Source organism: Dipodomys ordii, unplaced genomic scaffold (assembly GCF_000151885.1).
Source record: "Dipodomys ordii isolate 6190 unplaced genomic scaffold, Dord_2.0 Scaffold70, whole genome shotgun sequence".
Lineage (NCBI taxonomy): Eukaryota > Metazoa > Chordata > Mammalia > Rodentia > Heteromyidae > Dipodomys > Dipodomys ordii.
In genome coordinates this window covers 1,003,944-1,022,343 of record NW_012267286.1, presented here as the reverse complement: position 1 = coordinate 1,022,343, position 18,400 = coordinate 1,003,944, and the positions used below count along the sequence as shown (strand labels likewise).

General features: G+C 38.2%; 1 protein-coding gene across 1 annotated transcript in view; it reads left to right on the top strand.

Moving 5' to 3' along the window:
- Ndst3 (N-deacetylase/N-sulfotransferase (heparan glucosaminyl) 3) overlaps nucleotides 1–18,400 on the top strand; it is a 143,274-nt gene that overhangs the window by 85,987 nt on the left and 38,887 nt on the right. Inside the window, exon 6 of the mRNA XM_013023762.1 lies at nucleotides 17,198–17,380. Coding sequence (XP_012879216.1) covers nucleotides 17,198–17,380 — 183 coding nt within the window. The remainder of the gene's footprint in view (nucleotides 1–17,197; nucleotides 17,381–18,400) is intronic.

Sequence of the window (18,400 nt, the reverse complement as noted above, 5' to 3'; positions counted from 1 at the left end):
TGCATTTCTTTTATGGCTAGGGAGGTTGAGCATTTCTTCATGTGTCTATTGGCCATCCTTCTTTCTTCTTCAGAGAAGTTTCTCTTTAATAGACTGGCTATTGTTAAGAAATATAACAAAGCAGGTAAATCCGAGTAATGGACTCAACTAGACAACCTATTTCTAAGTTGTGTTTAGTTGAATAATTTGCCAAGGCCAAAGTTGTGTTTAGTTGAATAATTTGCCAAGGCCAAAGCCAAAAGTAAAAAATAAAAAAAAGGCATATGGGGAAATTGTTCTCATATCAGCAATAGAAGCATTTGAAAGCATTTGTTCCAAATCAATCATGCCACATAAATTAATCCGTACATAAGTCCTATACATCACAATGAACATTCCCCTGATCTTCCCCTGTGCTTTGCCCCTTGTTCCTGTAGGATGCATTCAAACAGGTGACAGGATACAGAAGTTGGAATTGTTTTGGTTTGGTTTGGTTTCAGAGGGAAGGGTAAAGCTATGCTACACACCATAGTTCAAAATGAGCAACAATGTTGGAGCTTTTGCCAACCATACCAAATAACCAATAGCTGGATGATGGGTAGAATCTAGGATAGCAAAAAGTTCTTCATTCCCTCCCAGGGACTTGGATTCTCAAGCTGAGCCAAGCAACAAATGCTGTAATTCCTTGCTTAATCCTCTCATAACTTCCCATACGCTTTCAGCATAAACAGAAAGTCCTTTAGATGGGGAAAAAAATAAGCAACCCAAGTCTGGACACTTTAAATTTTTCTGGACATTTCTTTCACTAATCTGTATTTGCCATTCCCTTCCTGAGTAAAATTTACTATCTCATTCTGTGTCTTCAAGTCAGAATACTTTTGTGAAAATCTGAGCTCACACATCACTATTCCATAGACTTCTCCCAACACCCCAGTGTTTGATTGTGGATATGTCTCTTCTGTGTGGTTGCCGCGCCTGTGTTTAACCCTAATATATAACTTTATCTGCTTACTATAACCTATTACCTTCATCTTCCAATAATTTGTGGGTTCCTTCATTTTAAAAAATCATGTCTAGTCCTATTTTGTATATAAAAAATAGAAATAGTAGGTTCTGAATGAATAATTCATTCACCTCCCATGCCTGCATGTGCACGATATCTTTTGAACTTGAAGGACAATCTGGTTGTCCTGAAGTACACTCTTCCAGAATTCATTTCTCCTCAAGAGGGCATGCCTAACAGAGCTTTTACTAGTCCCCAACACAGCATCTCCAGAGGCCTTTTGGAAGATGTTCGGTGTTACTAGCTCTGACAAAAATAAAAAGTTAAATATACTGAAGCACCATTTCTGTTCTGCTGCATGTCAAGAACTGGGAGAAAAAAATTAAATTAAATTAAATTAAAACGATAAAGTATTCTGTTAACAAGGCTATGAGAAAAAGGTACTCATACATTCTAGGAATGCAAAAGGATATAATCCTTTCAGTGAGAAGCTCAACAAAAAGTCTACTTATACATTTGATCTGTGGTGTGCCCATTCTACTTTCAGAACTCTGTTTCAAGGATCTATTTTTTTTTACACATCACTTGAATGCACAATTTTTAAAGGTTTTTCATTACAGAATTATTTGTACTTCAAGTAGTGGGAATAACGTGAATATCTACTTGTACAAGACTGGTTAAGTATCACACCAGAACTATGCATGTGAAAATAGACTAAGGGTTAGGCTCAAATTTTACATGTGTTCGTATATACTAGTTTGTGTAAAAGTTATAGGAAAACAACAGAATGGTGAGATAAGGGATAAAGGGGGAACTAATACAACAGTGACATATACAAGACAATATGTTGGAAATCATCTGTACGACTTAAGGGTGGAGTTTAAGGGGAGGGAAAGTAAGAAAAAAAGAGGGAAGGGATAACAAGTTTGACAAGAAACGCCCTTCTTACCTTATTTATGTAACTGTAACCCCTCTGTAAAATACCTTGACAATAAAAAAGTAATAAAAAAGTAAAAGGAAAGATACACCAAAACACACCAAATTGTTATGTACAGGAAATGAGAAGAGGGCAATGGGAAGATAAAAGGGAGCAATATTTTACTAAGTATAGTTTTGGTTTTTCTCTACACAATGTTTTTGTCAGAAAAATAAACATAAAAAGATTGTCCTTATATCAAGTAGAGACAAATGTGAAAACTGACAAAAAATGTATAAGTAACCCACTATTTGAGAAATTGCATCCATTTGATATGCTAAGGACAACGATTAATTAAGATAATTTCAAGATTGTATATATTTAGTAAATATAAGACCAAGACCCAAAATAGAAATTTTATGCTTTTCTCTGTGTGTGTGTGTGTGTGTGTGTGTGTGTGTGTGTGTGTGTGTGTGTGTGTGTGTGCGCGCGCGCGCGCCAGCCATGGGGCTTGAACTCATGGCCTAAGTGCTACATCTGAGGCTTTTGCCACTTGAGCCAAAGCACTACTTTTGGTGGTTGATTGGAGATAAGAGTCATATGGACTTTCCTGCCAGAAATTCCTTCAAATCACAATCCTCAGATCTCAGCCTCCTGAGTAGTAGAATTACAGGCATGAACCTCTGGCATCTGGCTGAAATAAAAAAGGAGCTCTAGAGACAAAGAAGGACATTGCCCAACAATTACTAATAATAACATTTATTAATCTATATGTCAGGACATGAGAACTTTGAAGTACATGAAGTAAGTATTGACAGAAATGACTAAATAGCAACACAGGTAATAAACCATAATTACCTATTTTCAACAATAGAGCATTCAGGATGAAGATCAGTAAAGAAACAGAAAACATGAACAAAGCTAAAGGGCAAATTGACTTAAAAGATAGACTATTCCACTCAGCTGCAGCAGAATATGCTTTCCTCAGATGGTATTCAGCATAGAGTACATGTGTGAGGGCACAAAAAAATCCCTTAATGTTAAAATCATCCCTTAATGTTAAAATCAGTTCCAACCACAGACAAACTAGAAATCAAGAACAGAAGGAAAAGTGGAGAGTCTACAAATAAGTACAGATAAACAAAACATTTTTTAACAATCCAGAGAGCAAAGAAGAAATCAAAAGAGAAATTAGAAAATATCTTGATGTAAATGAAATCAGAAATGTATGCCAAAATTTATGCAATTTGGCAAAAGCAATATTATAAGGAAGTTTATATCAATTAAGAAAATCTCAAATAACTTAATTCTACCTTAAGGAACCAGAAAAAGAAGAGCAAACGAGCCCAAAATTAGAAAGAAAAAGGAAATAATAACTATTAGAGCAAAAGTCAACAAAATAGAGGACAGAAAAGCAATGCAAAATAACTAAGTTACAGGTTGGGGGAGGGTGGATTGTATCAACTCTGGACTCAGGGCTTGAGTGAGCACTGTCCCTGAGCCTCTATGCTCAAAGTTAGTACTTCCTCACTTGAGCTGCAGCCCCATTGCCAGGTTTTTTGTTGTTGTTTTATGGTTAAGTGAAGATAAGGGTCTCATGGACTTTTCCTGCTTGGGCTGGCTTCTAATTGCAATCCTCAAATCTCAGCCTTTTGTGTAGCTCAGGTTACAGGCATGAGCTGTATCTGGCAAACAAAATTAAAAGTCATTTATGTTTTCATTTTTTGAAGATTAACAAAGATGACATCCCTTTAGCTAGTAATTAAGAAAAAAGAGAGAAAGGTCTCTAATAAAATCAGAAAGAGAAATCATTATACCAATCACAGAAATGAAATGATCTTCATAGACTACTATAAACAACCACATACCAACAAAGTAGATAACAGGAAAATAGTGGACTACCAAACACATACAATTTATAGAACTAGATTAATAAAATCTAAATTGACATATAACTAGTAAGGACATTAATTCAGTGGTGTACTGGATGGCTTTATTGATGAATAGACGACAGTCACTGATTTAAAGAATTACTGCCATGGATCTGGGAAAGCGGCTTAGTGGTAGAGTGCTTGTCCAGCATGCATGAAGCCCTGAGATCAATTCCTCAGTACCACATAAACAGAAAAAGCCAGAAGTGGTGCTGTGGCTCAACTGATGTGCTATGCTGGAGAAAAAAGCAGCTCAGGGACAATGCCCAGTCTCAGAGGTCAAGCCCCGGGACTAGCAAAAAAAAAGTTACTGCTAATCTTTTTGTTGTCAATATTTGAAGAGAAATTATCACCTCCAACCCTATTCTATAAGGTCAACATAGTACCCTATCATGATACCAGACATCACTACCAAAAAAATGAAAAACAAATCAATACCTCAAATGAGCCTATGATTGTTTAATTCCTAAGAAAATACCAACAAACCAGTAAAATAATATATTAAACAGTCATAAACCAACACCAAGAAGCATATATCCTTGGTCCAAGGGAGATTTAATATACAAATACTAATCCATGTGATACACCATATTAGCAAAATTCATCATTCCTTCATGATACAAAGACTTTGGAATAGAAGGAAATCATCTCAACATAGCAAATAAAGACTATATAGGAAAGCATTAGTAGTAATTTCAGCTATCTCTAACTCCACTTGTCCCTTTATTAAGTAGGTGAGCTGCAGTAGAGAATAAGAAAGCAGGCCAGCAAGGCTTTCACAGGGGAAGGAAACCAAAGACCACACACTGTGCCGGGCAGTGCTCTACTTGCTTGTCCATATGACCTCATTTAATTATGAAATTGTTTTCTATGTATGTAATCTTATTTGACCTTGAAAACATTCTGTGAGGTTTTTAGTTTGGTTGGTCTGAGGGTCTTTTTTTTTTTTGTTCTTTGTTTGCTTATGGGTCCTCGGGCTTGAACGTGGGTCCTGGGTACTGCCCCTCAACATTTTTGCTCAAGGATAACATTCTACCACTTGAGCCACAGATCCACTTCCAGGTTTTTCTGGTAGGTTGTTGGAGATAAGTCTCATGGACTTTCCATGATTCTCAGATCTCGGCCTCTTGGGATTACAGGCATGAGCCACTGGTGCCCAGCTCTGTGAGATATTTTACAGATGAGGAAAACTGCGGTTGAAAGAGAATATAACTTGACCAAAGAAAAGAAACAGAAAAAGTCCTGTGTTCATTTGTTCTTCTGTCACTGAGCTCTTTTGACAACGTGACCCTTTCATTTTCAAGCAGAATTCTTAGTCTATTTTCTCATTCTATGGAATATATTCTATAGGCAGCATTAGAACATGACAGGAAGGAGAGGAAGAATGACACAGTAGAAATGGGTAATGAACGCTGATTTAAAAAAATTGTTTTAAGTAAAAAATAGCCAAAGCAGTCAAAAATCATGAAATTGTGTGATGACAAGACACAGAACCATAGGTAATGCTGAGGTAATTGTATTTTGGGTTTTATTTCCCATATACTCAATAGTACTGAGGGAATGCAGCACAATTACTTTGCACAAAGGACACCATAGGTCTCTGTTTCGAGGGCTCTTGATAGATGCGGTGCTTGTCTTGTTTTATTTGTACAAGAGTTGAAAATCCAGTAGAAGAGCTACAAACAGCTAAACTGAAGCCTTTCAGGATTCAGAACCTGCTCTTTGCTTTTCCTCCACAAAGCTGAAGAACTGTGTTGACAGCTACTTAGTTATTGAGATGTTTTGAAGTCTTTTGCTAGTACAACTTAAAACTGGAATGGAAGCATCAACTGAAGCTTTCTGTGCAACTGTGGTTTAAATTGAAGGCTGCGCTTTGTATAAACATAATTTCTGTGGTTTAACTTAGACTGTTCTCTGTGGTCTTCCCATGGAGTGGGAACGCGTCAGCAGCGCTGGTTCGCTTCCTGTGTAGGTTGGAAACTGTTAACAGCAAAGTTTGGAGACAGTCTGAGTGAGTTCTTTGCCATATGTTAAACTAAACTTGATATGAAAAATCATATCAGTTTCCAGATTCTCAGAGCATTAAAAAGAAAAAAAAGCAGCAGCTCAAGCTTTATAAATATAAAAAGCATCTGTCTGCACAGGAAATCCTACTCTGTTATTTTGCAAATGATCCCTACTTTCCATTTACAAACGAAATCACATCCAATGAATTACATAGGAAGTGATGCACCATTTTGTTTAAAATTCTGAAAGCTGGATTTGTAATTCTGTATGACTAACTGAACTGTGAACTCCAGTGGTATAGTGATCTCAACAACCTAGCCCAGCATGGTCCTGACACATTCATGTTTCCAAATGAAAGGAGAGGGAACATTTCGATAGCGTGCTGCTAACTTAAACATTTCTATCAGATCTCATTTTTTTGTCTTTAAAGGGTCCCACCACCATTTCCAACTCAAAAAGTCTCATGAGTCTTCACACACACAAATGTCTGGCAAAGCTTTCCCCTAATTTTTATTTTTCCTTCTCCTTGACTCTGAACCTCAAAAGAATTTTCTCCAGTCTTTCACCTAGAGGCCACTGTCCTTGAGTTAGTCTTCAGTAGTCCTTTTGAGGACTTGCTTTCTATGACTGCCTTTTGGCTAGCTTCCCGGATGTCAGCTATAATTTTGTAGTTTCTTTTGCTCTGAACCAACCAAGCCATCACTTTCTTTCCCACTGTACCATGACACTTGTCAGAGTCATAAAAGAAATGCATGACCAGCCTCTCTGTCTGGGCAGTCACTAGTCTGCAGAGGTCTTAATGCTACCTTTATAATCCCCATATTGTACCATTCGCCCTAAGCCTTTTCTTCCTTCATCAATTCAATACTCCAGAATTTATTCTTGATTTCATTGACTATTTCTTTGTTTCCCAAACATACTTGAAGACTTTTCCAAACAGAATCTCTAATCCTCTATTCATGCTAGTATTCCCACTGAATTCCCTGTAGCTGTGGAAAATAAGTGTTCATTCCTCTTTCAGTTTCTTCTTTCTTCTCACCTTTATTTTCATTTTTTTAGAAACCTCTTTCTCTCATTCCTTTATTTCCATTTTGTCTCTCCAGAGTCCTATTAACAACATGTATTAACAATTATTATTCATCAATTGCCAAGTAGTGACTATATTTACTTACTTCTCTTGTTTAAAAGATGTTAAAAGTTGTTTTCCCTTTTTCCGTGATGTGTGGACAGATTTATTACTGGAATTCACATCTGTGATGCTGGATTCTCTGGCAAGAGGGTGCATACAGCAGCCTGATGATGACTGAAGGAGAAATTACCATTGCAATAAAAGTCAACAATACAAGGGTGAAGAGGAAAATTTACATGCAGAAATGACACCTTTAGCAGGATGCATAAGAAAATAAATAATGACTTGACATGAAAGGAAAAACTAAGCAAACTTAGAACCTTAATCTATGAAGGAACGTGTGCAGAAACCTGAGCAAATGAAAAAATGAACATCTCTTGATCTGCAAGTTGTAAGAAAATGGTTTAAAAAGAATATGCACAGGGGTTGGGAAGGTGGCTCAGTGGTAGAGTGCTTGCCTTGCATGCATGAGGTCCTGTGTTTGATTCCTCAGCACCACATAAGCCAAAAAAGGCAGAAGTGGCACTGTGGCTCAAGTGGTAGAGCACTAGGCTTGGGCTGAAGAGCTGAAGGACAGTACCCAGGCCCAGAGTTCAGTCCCCACGACCGACAAAAAAAAAAGAATATGCACAGAAATTGTAAAGAACAACATAGCAAAAGTGCAACATAAAATAAACCAGAAAATGAAAAGTATAGAATCTACCATACAAGATGTCTCTTTGTGAACCAAGGATGACATGTAATATTAGAGCACTTGTCTAGCAGGTATAAGGCCTTTGATTCCATTCACCACATCACAGAACTAAGTGTTTTGCTCCTTGAAAATGCAAAGATGACACATTGGATTGATATTAAGGGCCTGCCATAGGAAGCAAGCTCTTATGTTCTTTTCTTCACAAGACAAATCTGTGAGATAATACTTTTCTCCCTATCTTATCAATGAAAGGATTGAAATGGTTTTCTCAGCTAAAACTTGACCTTTCTTACCTCACATAGTAGGAGACCCAAACTATGGGGTCTCCTTTTGATCAATGTTCAGGCTAAGCTATACACCTGTGGCAACTGACAACAACCTCAGCTGTGTGGTTTTCCTCTGCCTGCTATGAGGATGTGTAGACAGACCAAAATTCTCTCTCAGTCTGGGATGAGACAGGAAAATAGCCTGATACCTATTTATTTAATAATGCAGGCAATTCCACGGTGGATTGGAAAGCCTCGAGGGAAAGAAGTCAATACCAATGTGGATTCTTAGTGTGAATGGGCTCTTCCACGTTTACACTTGTCTGTATCATTTTGGCTCAATCTCAGGTGGGCGGAGACTGCACAACCCAACATGGCGCATTACTTCTTTGCAAATCTAGTAAATATCATTGTAGCAAATTTTATAGTATCATCTGAAATATTTAGTTTAAAATGATTATACTTACCATTGAATTTGAGTTTAGAAGAATAAAACCTATAAACAAGTCTACTGAGAGCAGAAAAAGGCAGTAAGGGCAAAAGTCCCGTCCGGTACAGGTTGTGCGTCCCTCACCATGGCCTTGAGCAGCCATTCGTGTGGTCCCCAGGGCATCTCATCATGGCCCATTGTCCCTGAAAGACTTGCAGATGAACTGTGGACCCCAGAACTGTGCGTGGAATGGAGACCCAATCAGAGGGGCTAAAGGATGCATGAAGCCTCTGATTGGGTCTGGGGACAGACGTGATCACAGGCTGACAAATGACCCTGAGGGTCACGTTAAGTCTTTCCTAGAGACACCTTACTAACAGCCACACAACTCACACAGGCAGTGCGCTCACGGGAGACCCCTCCTGCCTGGAGGGGCTCTGCTTATTGCTCCCTTCAACAGGTCTTTGCCATTTCCCTTCTCCCGTTGTTTCTATGGACTCATTCTTCATGACGGTTGAGACAAATGGTGCAGATTTTCAGTATTGCTGTCCCCTCTCTAATTTGTAAAATTTTTTATTCCTACACTTGATATGATACTTTCTTTTAAATGGCTCCTCACAAATTACTTCCTCTCAACTTCAGGGGAAAAAAAAGAAACCTCAAGGAAGGCTTATAACTTTGGGGAGTCATGCTCATATAATGAAGGTCCTCAGGTCACCTTTGTAATGTAATGAATGGTCTCGCTATATCCAGTCTTGTACAAAAGCCAAAGTACTGAACTTCCTTCAAGGGTAAAGTGTCTCCTCCACTGTTATCCTTCAGCTTCAGTCTATTGGAAGAAGGAACCCTGAGTAGGAAATGAAGACCCAGGCTCTGTCCCTTCTCTCGTCTGGATAACCAGTGTAGGGCTAAAGTGGGGAGAAAGTGGAGGAGGAGGAGAAGTACAGGCCAAATAAACTTATATTCTCGAACCCAATCTCCCAGCCACTGCTTTCTAGCTTCCATGGCTCAGGGAACTGTGTCAGATAGCCAAGGAGCTCATACCCATGCTCTGCAGACTTTTTATCTAACAGCACCCCCAGCACCTACCTCCCTCCCCAGCAATGCAAAATGGTATCTGCCAATCTCATGTTGTGGTCTGGGATCTCCACTCATTGGTCTTGAGATGAGGAGACACTGCCACCTTCTCCCTAGGAAATTGAGGAGGACGTACACAGGATGCCAATAGCTCTTATTTGTTAAGCCTTCCATTTTCCAAACTCCTTTAGCTGTTTAGTGTTGCAAACACACATATCATGCTTATCAGAAATTCTACTTCCAAGACTGTATCCTTGGAAATACTTGCAAACAAGTAAGGGGATATACAGGCAATGTTATTCTCAACAGCATAAAATCATAAGAGGGATCCATTGAGTAAACTACAGCCCACTATGAAGAATTAGACAACACTACACAATCAGTCTGAGCATTATTCTCTGTGTACAAATATGGAATGATCTCCAGTGCTTTTCAAGAAGGAAAGATTTTAACTATTTGTACACTTTGTTTATATTTGTGCTCATACATTAAGAAGAGCAATGCATAAATGTAGTGGCTCTTATATTAATAAGACACTCCCAGAAAAGCAAGCACACACACACACACACACACACACACACACCATATATTATGGCTTCTTAGTAAGTCAACTAGGCGGCTAGAGAACAGTAGTAAAAAGGAGGGTTTTTAGTATATACCTTCCTACACTTTCAGAATTTTATATGACGAAATGTTGCCTGTCCAAAAGAAGCCTATAATCTTAGCTACGCTGGAGATGTAAGATATCAGATATAAGATGAATTGTGGGCTGAGGCCAGGCAGGTAAAAGTTAGGAAAATCTCTATTCCAACAAAAATTCTAGACGCAGACTCGTAAACCTGTAATCCCAGACCTGGGGAAGGCAGGACCACAGTCTACATTTGGCCTGGCCTAAGAGGGCGAGCTCTAACCTTAAAATGGCACAGGAGGCTGGGAACATGGCTCAAATATTAGAGTCCTTGCCTATTAGGTGCAAAGTCCAGAGTTCAATCCCCATCCTCCTCCCTCTCAAGAAAGTAAAGCTTTATGGAATAACTATTTAGAAAACTATGAAGTTGCCCTCTGAACTAGAAGGATATCCCTGTCCCCTACCTCAACCTCCAGTTACCCACTTATCCTCCTTAATATGGTGAATTTTCTTATTCAACAGGCATTGCTAGACTTTGGTCCTTAATAGTAAAACCACTTATAAAAAGCCTTGTAGTTCTTTGAAAATCCTAGTGGAGTCAAGGCTGATTGTGATTGTGATGATGATGATGATGTTGATGATGATGATGATGATGATGATTAAGATGATTCAGGAGTTTTTCTGAAGTTTTTCTATAAGTCACAATGCAATTTTGATGTTATTCAAGACTGAAACCACATTTCAATTTCAGAACCCCAAATTCCTCTACCTCTCCAGTGTAGTCCTTTTTCTAAAAAGAATGGAAACATTGAAAATGCTGATTCTAGCAAGCTGGTTTGCCAAGTTCCTACAATAAATTACTTTTACAAAGTATAACTCCTCATTAAAGAAGAATATGACTAATAGATCCATTTACAGATAAGTAAGTTATTTTTTAAAATTCATAATTCTGAGTGACAACAAGTTATGAACAAAACCTAGATACTCACTACAAATTACATTTAAAAGCAGGTGCCTCATCTAGTAACAATCTCTTAGTGAACTTCTTACCTTAGATCCCAAGTTAGAAATGTCTACGATTGCACTTTCTCACCTGAGTATGTCCCTTCACCGGCAAGCAGCTTCAGGGCCAGATCAGCTCTGCTGACTCATGACACTTTTAAATTGTTTTATGCATCTGATCTTTCCACATCTTTGCAGAGATGCCTTTTTCTAGGTAACTTGGTTTTGGTTAAATCTTTTACGGTGCTTTAGCTAAATGTTTCACCTGGATTGGCCTCATCCCAAGAAAACCACTGAAAAACTTCTTCACTGTGGTATCTTAGTGCCAAGCATTATTTTTTGAAACATCTTGTTTCAATCAAAACCCTGGTATATACACCAATCAAGCATGGGTATTTTCAATCACTGGGTTACCGTGCGATCTCCTGCAAATGTCTGTCCTTTTGTTTTGTTTTGTTTTTTCTTGTCTTTTGGGAATGTACTCTTTACTGGAGTGAGTTTCTGTGCTAAATTGGTACCCACAAAATCTCCCAACATTTTTATGAAACACTTGATTATAGGGACTGTATTAAAATAAATGCATGATTTTTGAATATTTATAAACTTAACAAGCAATCACCAGCTTTCAAAAACCTAACACTGTTTCTGTATCAGTGAACTTGAACTTGGAGCTTGAACTAAGGTCCCTCATGCTCTTAGCTTCAAGCTTTTTTGCTCAAGGCTAGTGCTCTATCACTTGAGCCACAGCTCTACTTTCAGATTTTTGGTGGTTAATTGGAGATAAATATGTCACATATTTTCTTGCCTGGTGTGGCTTTGAACCATGATCCTCAGACCTCAACCTCCTGAGTATCTAGGATTACAGGTTTGAGCCACCAAGACCTAGCTAAGGACACCTTATTTAGTTTCCTTTCTCTGTTTCCATCAGGTTCTGGAGTAAATGCCTTAAAACTAAGAAGCAGAAATGGTTTTCCATTCAAAAATAAAAATATTTTCATGGCAAAATCCAATATAACTTTTGTATTGTGTTTCTGCTTTAAAAAGGAAACGATTTCTCTGCATCACTTTTCAATCCCTCTTAAGCTGTAACTCTACTCATTATTCTGTCACTTTGTGCGTCGAGGAGGAGAAGAGCATCTGGTGTCTGGTCTCTAAATCACTGCAGAGAGGGCTTGCAGTTTCACGTAGAGACAATAGGAGAAGAGCACAAACCATGGACACGATGCAAAATTAATTGCAGATTGGTGGTCTGAGAGTTGGAGACAGTTTCATGTGGCATGTAAACATTTGTTCGGAAGCTAAGGCAATAGTGAAGCATTAATCCAGTGCAATCACTCCTGGCAACTCGCAGAAATGTTAATTGATCATCCATCATTACCTTGTAATACAAAGACTGAGGTTGCAGTTCTGAATGTACAGCCAGGAAAATTACGTGAGAGATATAAATGTGATTTGTAAAAAAGCAAAAGCAAACCACTTTAGGCTAAATTGCTTTGAATTACATTGACCTCATCTTTATATCTTTGTAACCTGTCCCTAATTGAGAGCAATTGACTGACCCCTCCAAATTTCATTTAAAGCCTATCATCAGATCTCTAGCTCGAAATGCTTAGAGCTCTTTGCCAAATTATTCTGCAACTGAGCTTCCCTTGGAGATTTTTTAATGATGACTAAGGCACATGGCCAGGTAAATAAACCAGTACTCAATGAATCTAACCCTTAAAAATAAAGTGACATCTCTTTGCTTCCCTTGGAGAAGGTGACAAAATCAATAAAAGTACTTGTTGGCATGCAACAATTGCAGCCCAGAACATGAAAGATGCGAACAACCAGAGAGGTCCCCTGCCAAAATTTCCCGTCCATTGCCAGAATGTAAAGGTCAAGTTTTGGCAACACTTGGGAAAGAAGGGTGCTGCTACGTGGCCAGCATGACCCCACATACCCACACACACCCATGGAAAAGCAGAGGAGCAAGGGCCTGCTGTGCTGGCTTGAGGCTGGCTGTGTGCATCAGAGCCTTGAAAGGTGTTCTCTGCAGAAACACAGTAGGTTGGTGTCTGCCTTGTATCGGACAAAATGAAAACCTGTGAGATGAACGAAAATGGTCTGAGGGAGACACATTCGGAATTATATAACCTCTTTTTGTGGGAAGGAGGGGGATTTGAACTCAAGGCCTAGGCACTGTCCTTTTTGCTCTTTTGATCAAAGCCCCTCTACAACTTGAGCCACATCTCCAGTTCTGGGTTTTTTTTTTAACTCTTACTTAGATGGATTAGAACTCATGGAGCTGAAAGCAGATAGGATGAAAAACACAGACAAATATACTAGTACTGGTTAAAAAAAAATGGAATACTTCAACCTGACATCGCAGGTGTCAGGAGGAATTCTAAAAAGACGCAAGTGTGTAGATACGGGTGGGGCTTGAAAGAGCTCCTGCCCACTGAGCTCTGCTCTTCTGTGAGTTTTAGGGTGATTAGCTAAGGATATGAAAGACCACCGAGCCAAAGGGCCAGGACAGGAATGAAGGGGAATGGAGGAGAGAGGAGGGTTGGAGAATGAAGGGGAGAGGAAGGGAAGGGAAGGGAAGAGGAGGGAAGAGAAGGGAAGGGAAGGAGAGGGAAGGGATGAGAAGGGAAGGGAAGGGAAGGGAAGAGAAGGGAAGGGAAGGGAAATCTCCAATAAAAAGCAGTTGAACAGTGAGGTAACAGAAACGAATAAGAAGAATATGCACTAGTACTGAGCATGCCATGGGGGGCGGGGGGGGGGAGGAGGAGACCATATGCTTTGCAATAGGAATAGCTTCCGTTGTGCATTCTCTGTATCTGTACCCCACCATCCATATGTGTTTGTGAAATAATTAGATGGAAAAAAATTGGCTTGCAGTCTTAAATTTACAGGGCACTGAAAGCAGAGAGATGACAAAGGAATCTAAGGGTGATGGCTGGAGAGAAGTTCAAGTCACTGATGACAGGATTTTGCCTGACAGAGGAAGTGATCTGAAGACAGATGCAGGCACACATCTGTCTCATAATTCTCTGGCGAGTTGAGAGAATTGGGGGGGGGGATATACTCATAAGGATGAGCTGATGAGCTGCTGGGAAGAAGCTATAAATGCACAGCATTTCTCCAAAATGACAGTGACGCAGATAACAGTAACAGCTATTATCTATTAGGCAATTACTACATGACAGGCGTTACTTTCACTCCTACCTAATTGTGACAACCCTCTGGGATAGGTATTGTTGTTAGATGGTTTGTTTATTTTTCTTTTAGATAAGCAAGTTAAAGTACTGAAAGTTGAAATAGTTTGCAAAGATCACAGAACCAGTGAGTAGCTGAACCCACGTTTGTAACCACTGCACAGGACAAAGTCAAAGATATAAAGAGATGGCTTATTTCAAGGTTCTACCCTTGAAGGCTAAAGTTCAGTTCTTCTATAGAATTAAGTTCAGTCTTACAAGTACTCCTATGATTCTTGCAAATCAGGCTCAATATCAGCAAAAGCAATGCCATCAACTAGCTCACAACTCATTTTGAGTAGCCTGTCTTATCAGAGACATTAGCATTTTTTATTTTCTTTGGTCATGCAGGTAGGAAAGAAGTACTCTATCCCAGAGTAACATTTCTTGTGAGGTCAAATGGTGAGTTCAAATGGTTCAGGTATATTCATGTCACCATCTGTGGTATCTCTCATTTCCCATTTTTTTGTTCAGTGCAAATGGTATTCAAGTAACTTCAATAGATTGACTAGTAGATCATTCATAAAAAATAAAACAAGAAATCTCAACTAGCATCTAACTAGGGTCATACATATTTTAATCACAATTGTATTCAAATTTCTTAGAAGAAATGTAATTTGAACTATCATTCTACCATGTTATTATGCTACATTGAAAAATGTGGCATATAAAATAAAGGCTATCTCTTAAAACCCCTGTGTACTTCACCTTGACAATAAATTAAAAATATATATAAAATAGATACCAGGCATCAGTGGCTCATGCCTATAATCCTAGCTACTCAGGAGGCTGAGATTTGAGGATCATAGTTCAAAGCCAGCCTGGGCAGAAACCACTAGAAAACTTGAAGTGGTGCTGTGACTCAAGTGGTAGAGCACTAGCCTTGAGCTGAAGAGCTGAGGGACAGCACCCAGGCCCAGAGTTCAGGCCCCATGACCAAAAAAATAATTATATATATATATATATGAAAAAAGAAAAGAACTTCTACATGTAAGAATAATATTCATAAGTTTCTCAATTGCCATGGGCTTTGATAACTTTTCAAAGAATAAAAGAGGGATAATAAAAATCACAACAGCGAGGCATGATGGAACATACATCCTAGCATGGAAGGCTGAAGCAATAGGATTGTGAGTTCAAAGCCAGCTTGGACTACACAGCAAGGCTCTTAATATGATATCTCAGAATCACAGAATTGAAGCTACTTAGAAAAATTAGTCAGAAAGGTAAAAACTTGAAAGTCATGTTTCATAACTTTCTAAAAGGGTAAAAATCGTATTTATCAATTCCATGATTGCATCAATATTCTGGTAGCTGTTGAAAATGATCTTCCAAGTATCCTGTTTGTGAAAGTCCTGAGATTTCATAAATTTTCTAGCAGAGTGAATAGAAATCAGTAAAATATTCTTGATCACAGCTGACTTCAACTGAGAAAGCCTACGTGATTTATAGGACTTATTCCATTGAATACAGGATATTGCTATTTTCTCTTATTCTGAGTTTTAACCAATTATTTTCTTCTATATAATATCCACTCTTAATATAACTTTTTCCCCATGATCTCTACCAATTTATCTCAATGAATTTTTGACATTTCTCTCACCATTTTGATGTAACTGGTTATATTCATTATTATAATGAATAGAGTAACCATAATTACTATGCATTTACTTCTTTATATGTTTTAGAGAAGTACTACTATCATATGAATTATTTTTATTTTTAAAGCAGCATAAATGCCACAGAAGTTGGCTCTGCTATTGAAAATTTCACACAGAAGAATTCTTTCCCCTTATCAACAGCTAACCAACAAGAACTATTTGCATTAGTTAAGGCAGTAACTCTAAAAATGTCCATCCAACATTCTTAACCAAGTTGACTGAATTCAAATTTCTTTTATTATAAAATGTTCCCCATATTGTCTGTGCTTTTTTAATGCATAAATTAAATCTAGGTCCGCTGCTTCCATAGCAAGAGTCAATTTTATCTAGTCAAGCATTGAAGACTTTTCTTAAAGGAGATATTTTGTATAAGGTTTAATGGCAGATTCAGACTCAGTTAATATGGAAAAGGGTTTGAGGGTGTTGCTGATGGAGCATAACATTCAGGCCCACATGTTGTTAGTCTAGCTTCTTAGAAATATAAAGCACAGGAATACAGTAAATGCCAATAATAATTCATTGATTATTTATACTCTTTATCTGGAAATATACAGCACTAACCAAATTAAATGGGTTGTGTTTACAAAATAAATCTCAATCCGAGGAATGCCTAATGATCCAGATATTAATAGTTCACATTGCCAGGCACTGGTGGCTCATACCTGTAATCCTAGCTACTCAGGAAGCTGAGATCTGAGGATCATGGATGAAGGCCAGCCTGGGCAGGAAACTCCGTGAAACTCTTATCTCCAATAAACCACTCAGAAAATTGGAAGTGGTGCTGGGCTCAAGTGGTAGAGTGCTAGCCTTGAGCTGAAGAGCTGAGGAACAGCACTCAGGCCCAGAGTTCAAGCCCCACTACTGACAAAAAAAAAAATAGTTCATGTAGCGTAAGAGTACCATGCATTAATATCTAGGCTAGGCTATTAGTAATTGGTCATACTGATCTTGGGTAAACAGGTATATGGCAGCTATTAAATTTAAAACTTAGTTTTTGGTTACAAAAACATATTAAAATCCCAGGAAATAAATACTCATTAAAGCTAGCTATATTCTATATTGTGCATTAATAAAAATTTTAGGACATGTTTGACATCAAAAAACACATTAGGGTCTGTAATTTTTAAGAAATCCTAACAGAAGAATTTGTAAGTAATTGTCAGGAACAAAAATAATTTTGTCTTCTTATACTACCTTCTAGTTTATTTACACTAAAGTTCACTTGTCTTTTTTAGATCAGTATTTTCATGACCCATTTGTCCAACTATGGGAATGACCGGCTGGGATTATATACCTTTGTTAACCTGGCCAACTTCGTGCAGACCTGGACCAACCTGCGCCTTCAGACTCTGCCTCCAGTACAACTAGCTCGAAAGTATTTTGAGCTCTTCCCTGATCAGAAAGACCCTCTCTGGCAGGTAAAACTGGCTAAATAATCAGTATGACTAATCTGAATTACAGACTCATTGCTACACATTGACCCAAATTCTCTGTTCTACACTCTGTTCTACACATTGCTACACATTGACCCAAATTGCCTGTAGAAATGATGGAGTTTTCGCTGAAGGATTTAGTGATTGGGATGTTTTGAATCAAGAGTGAGAGATCAGTTTGCACACTGCAACAAGCTAAAAGTGTAGATGATAAACAGATAACCATGTGATCAGCCTGGAACACATCTCCCTTCCTCTAACTTCCAAACGATGTTAAAAGGTTCTCAGACTGATAGTTTACAATACTTGCCAGTTATTATAACAAGCGTCTTTTCTTTTTAACTATCTTAATTACTAGAAATCATAAAATGTTAGCCATTGCAAAAATAGGCATTTTTCTTTTTTATTTTATTTTATTTTGTGAACATGCTGAAAAATAAGCATTTTTCTTTCTCATTTAATACCTTAAAGTATTTGAAATTAAGTACTTGAAATTATTACTACTTAAGGGACAAGTTTAAAACAATCTTTTCTAAAACAGTAGTAAAATAACAAAAAATACAGCTTTAGTTTAGCTTCGACTATCTACAGTATTGAATATAAATAAAAAGTGATCTTGTTTACCTATTCCTGGAACAGTATGACATTACTATAATTCTCTCCCATCTCTCCATAACACATACTTGGTAGTTAAAAATGAAAGGGTGTAGCCAGGCACTGGTGGCTCATGCCTGTAATCCTAGCTACTTAGGAGGCTGAAATCTGAAGATCATAGTTCAAAGCCATCCCAGGCAAGAAAGTCCATGAGGCTCTTATTTCCAAAATCTACTCAGAAAAAAAAAACAGAAGTGGCTTTGTGGCTCATGTTGTAAAGCACTAGCCTTGAGCACAAAGAGGCTCAGAGACAGCACCCAGGCCCTGCATTCAAGCCCCCAGACTGGCAAAAAAAGAAAGAAAGAGAGAGGGAGATGGGGGGGGAGAAAGAAAGAAAGAAAGAAAGAAAGA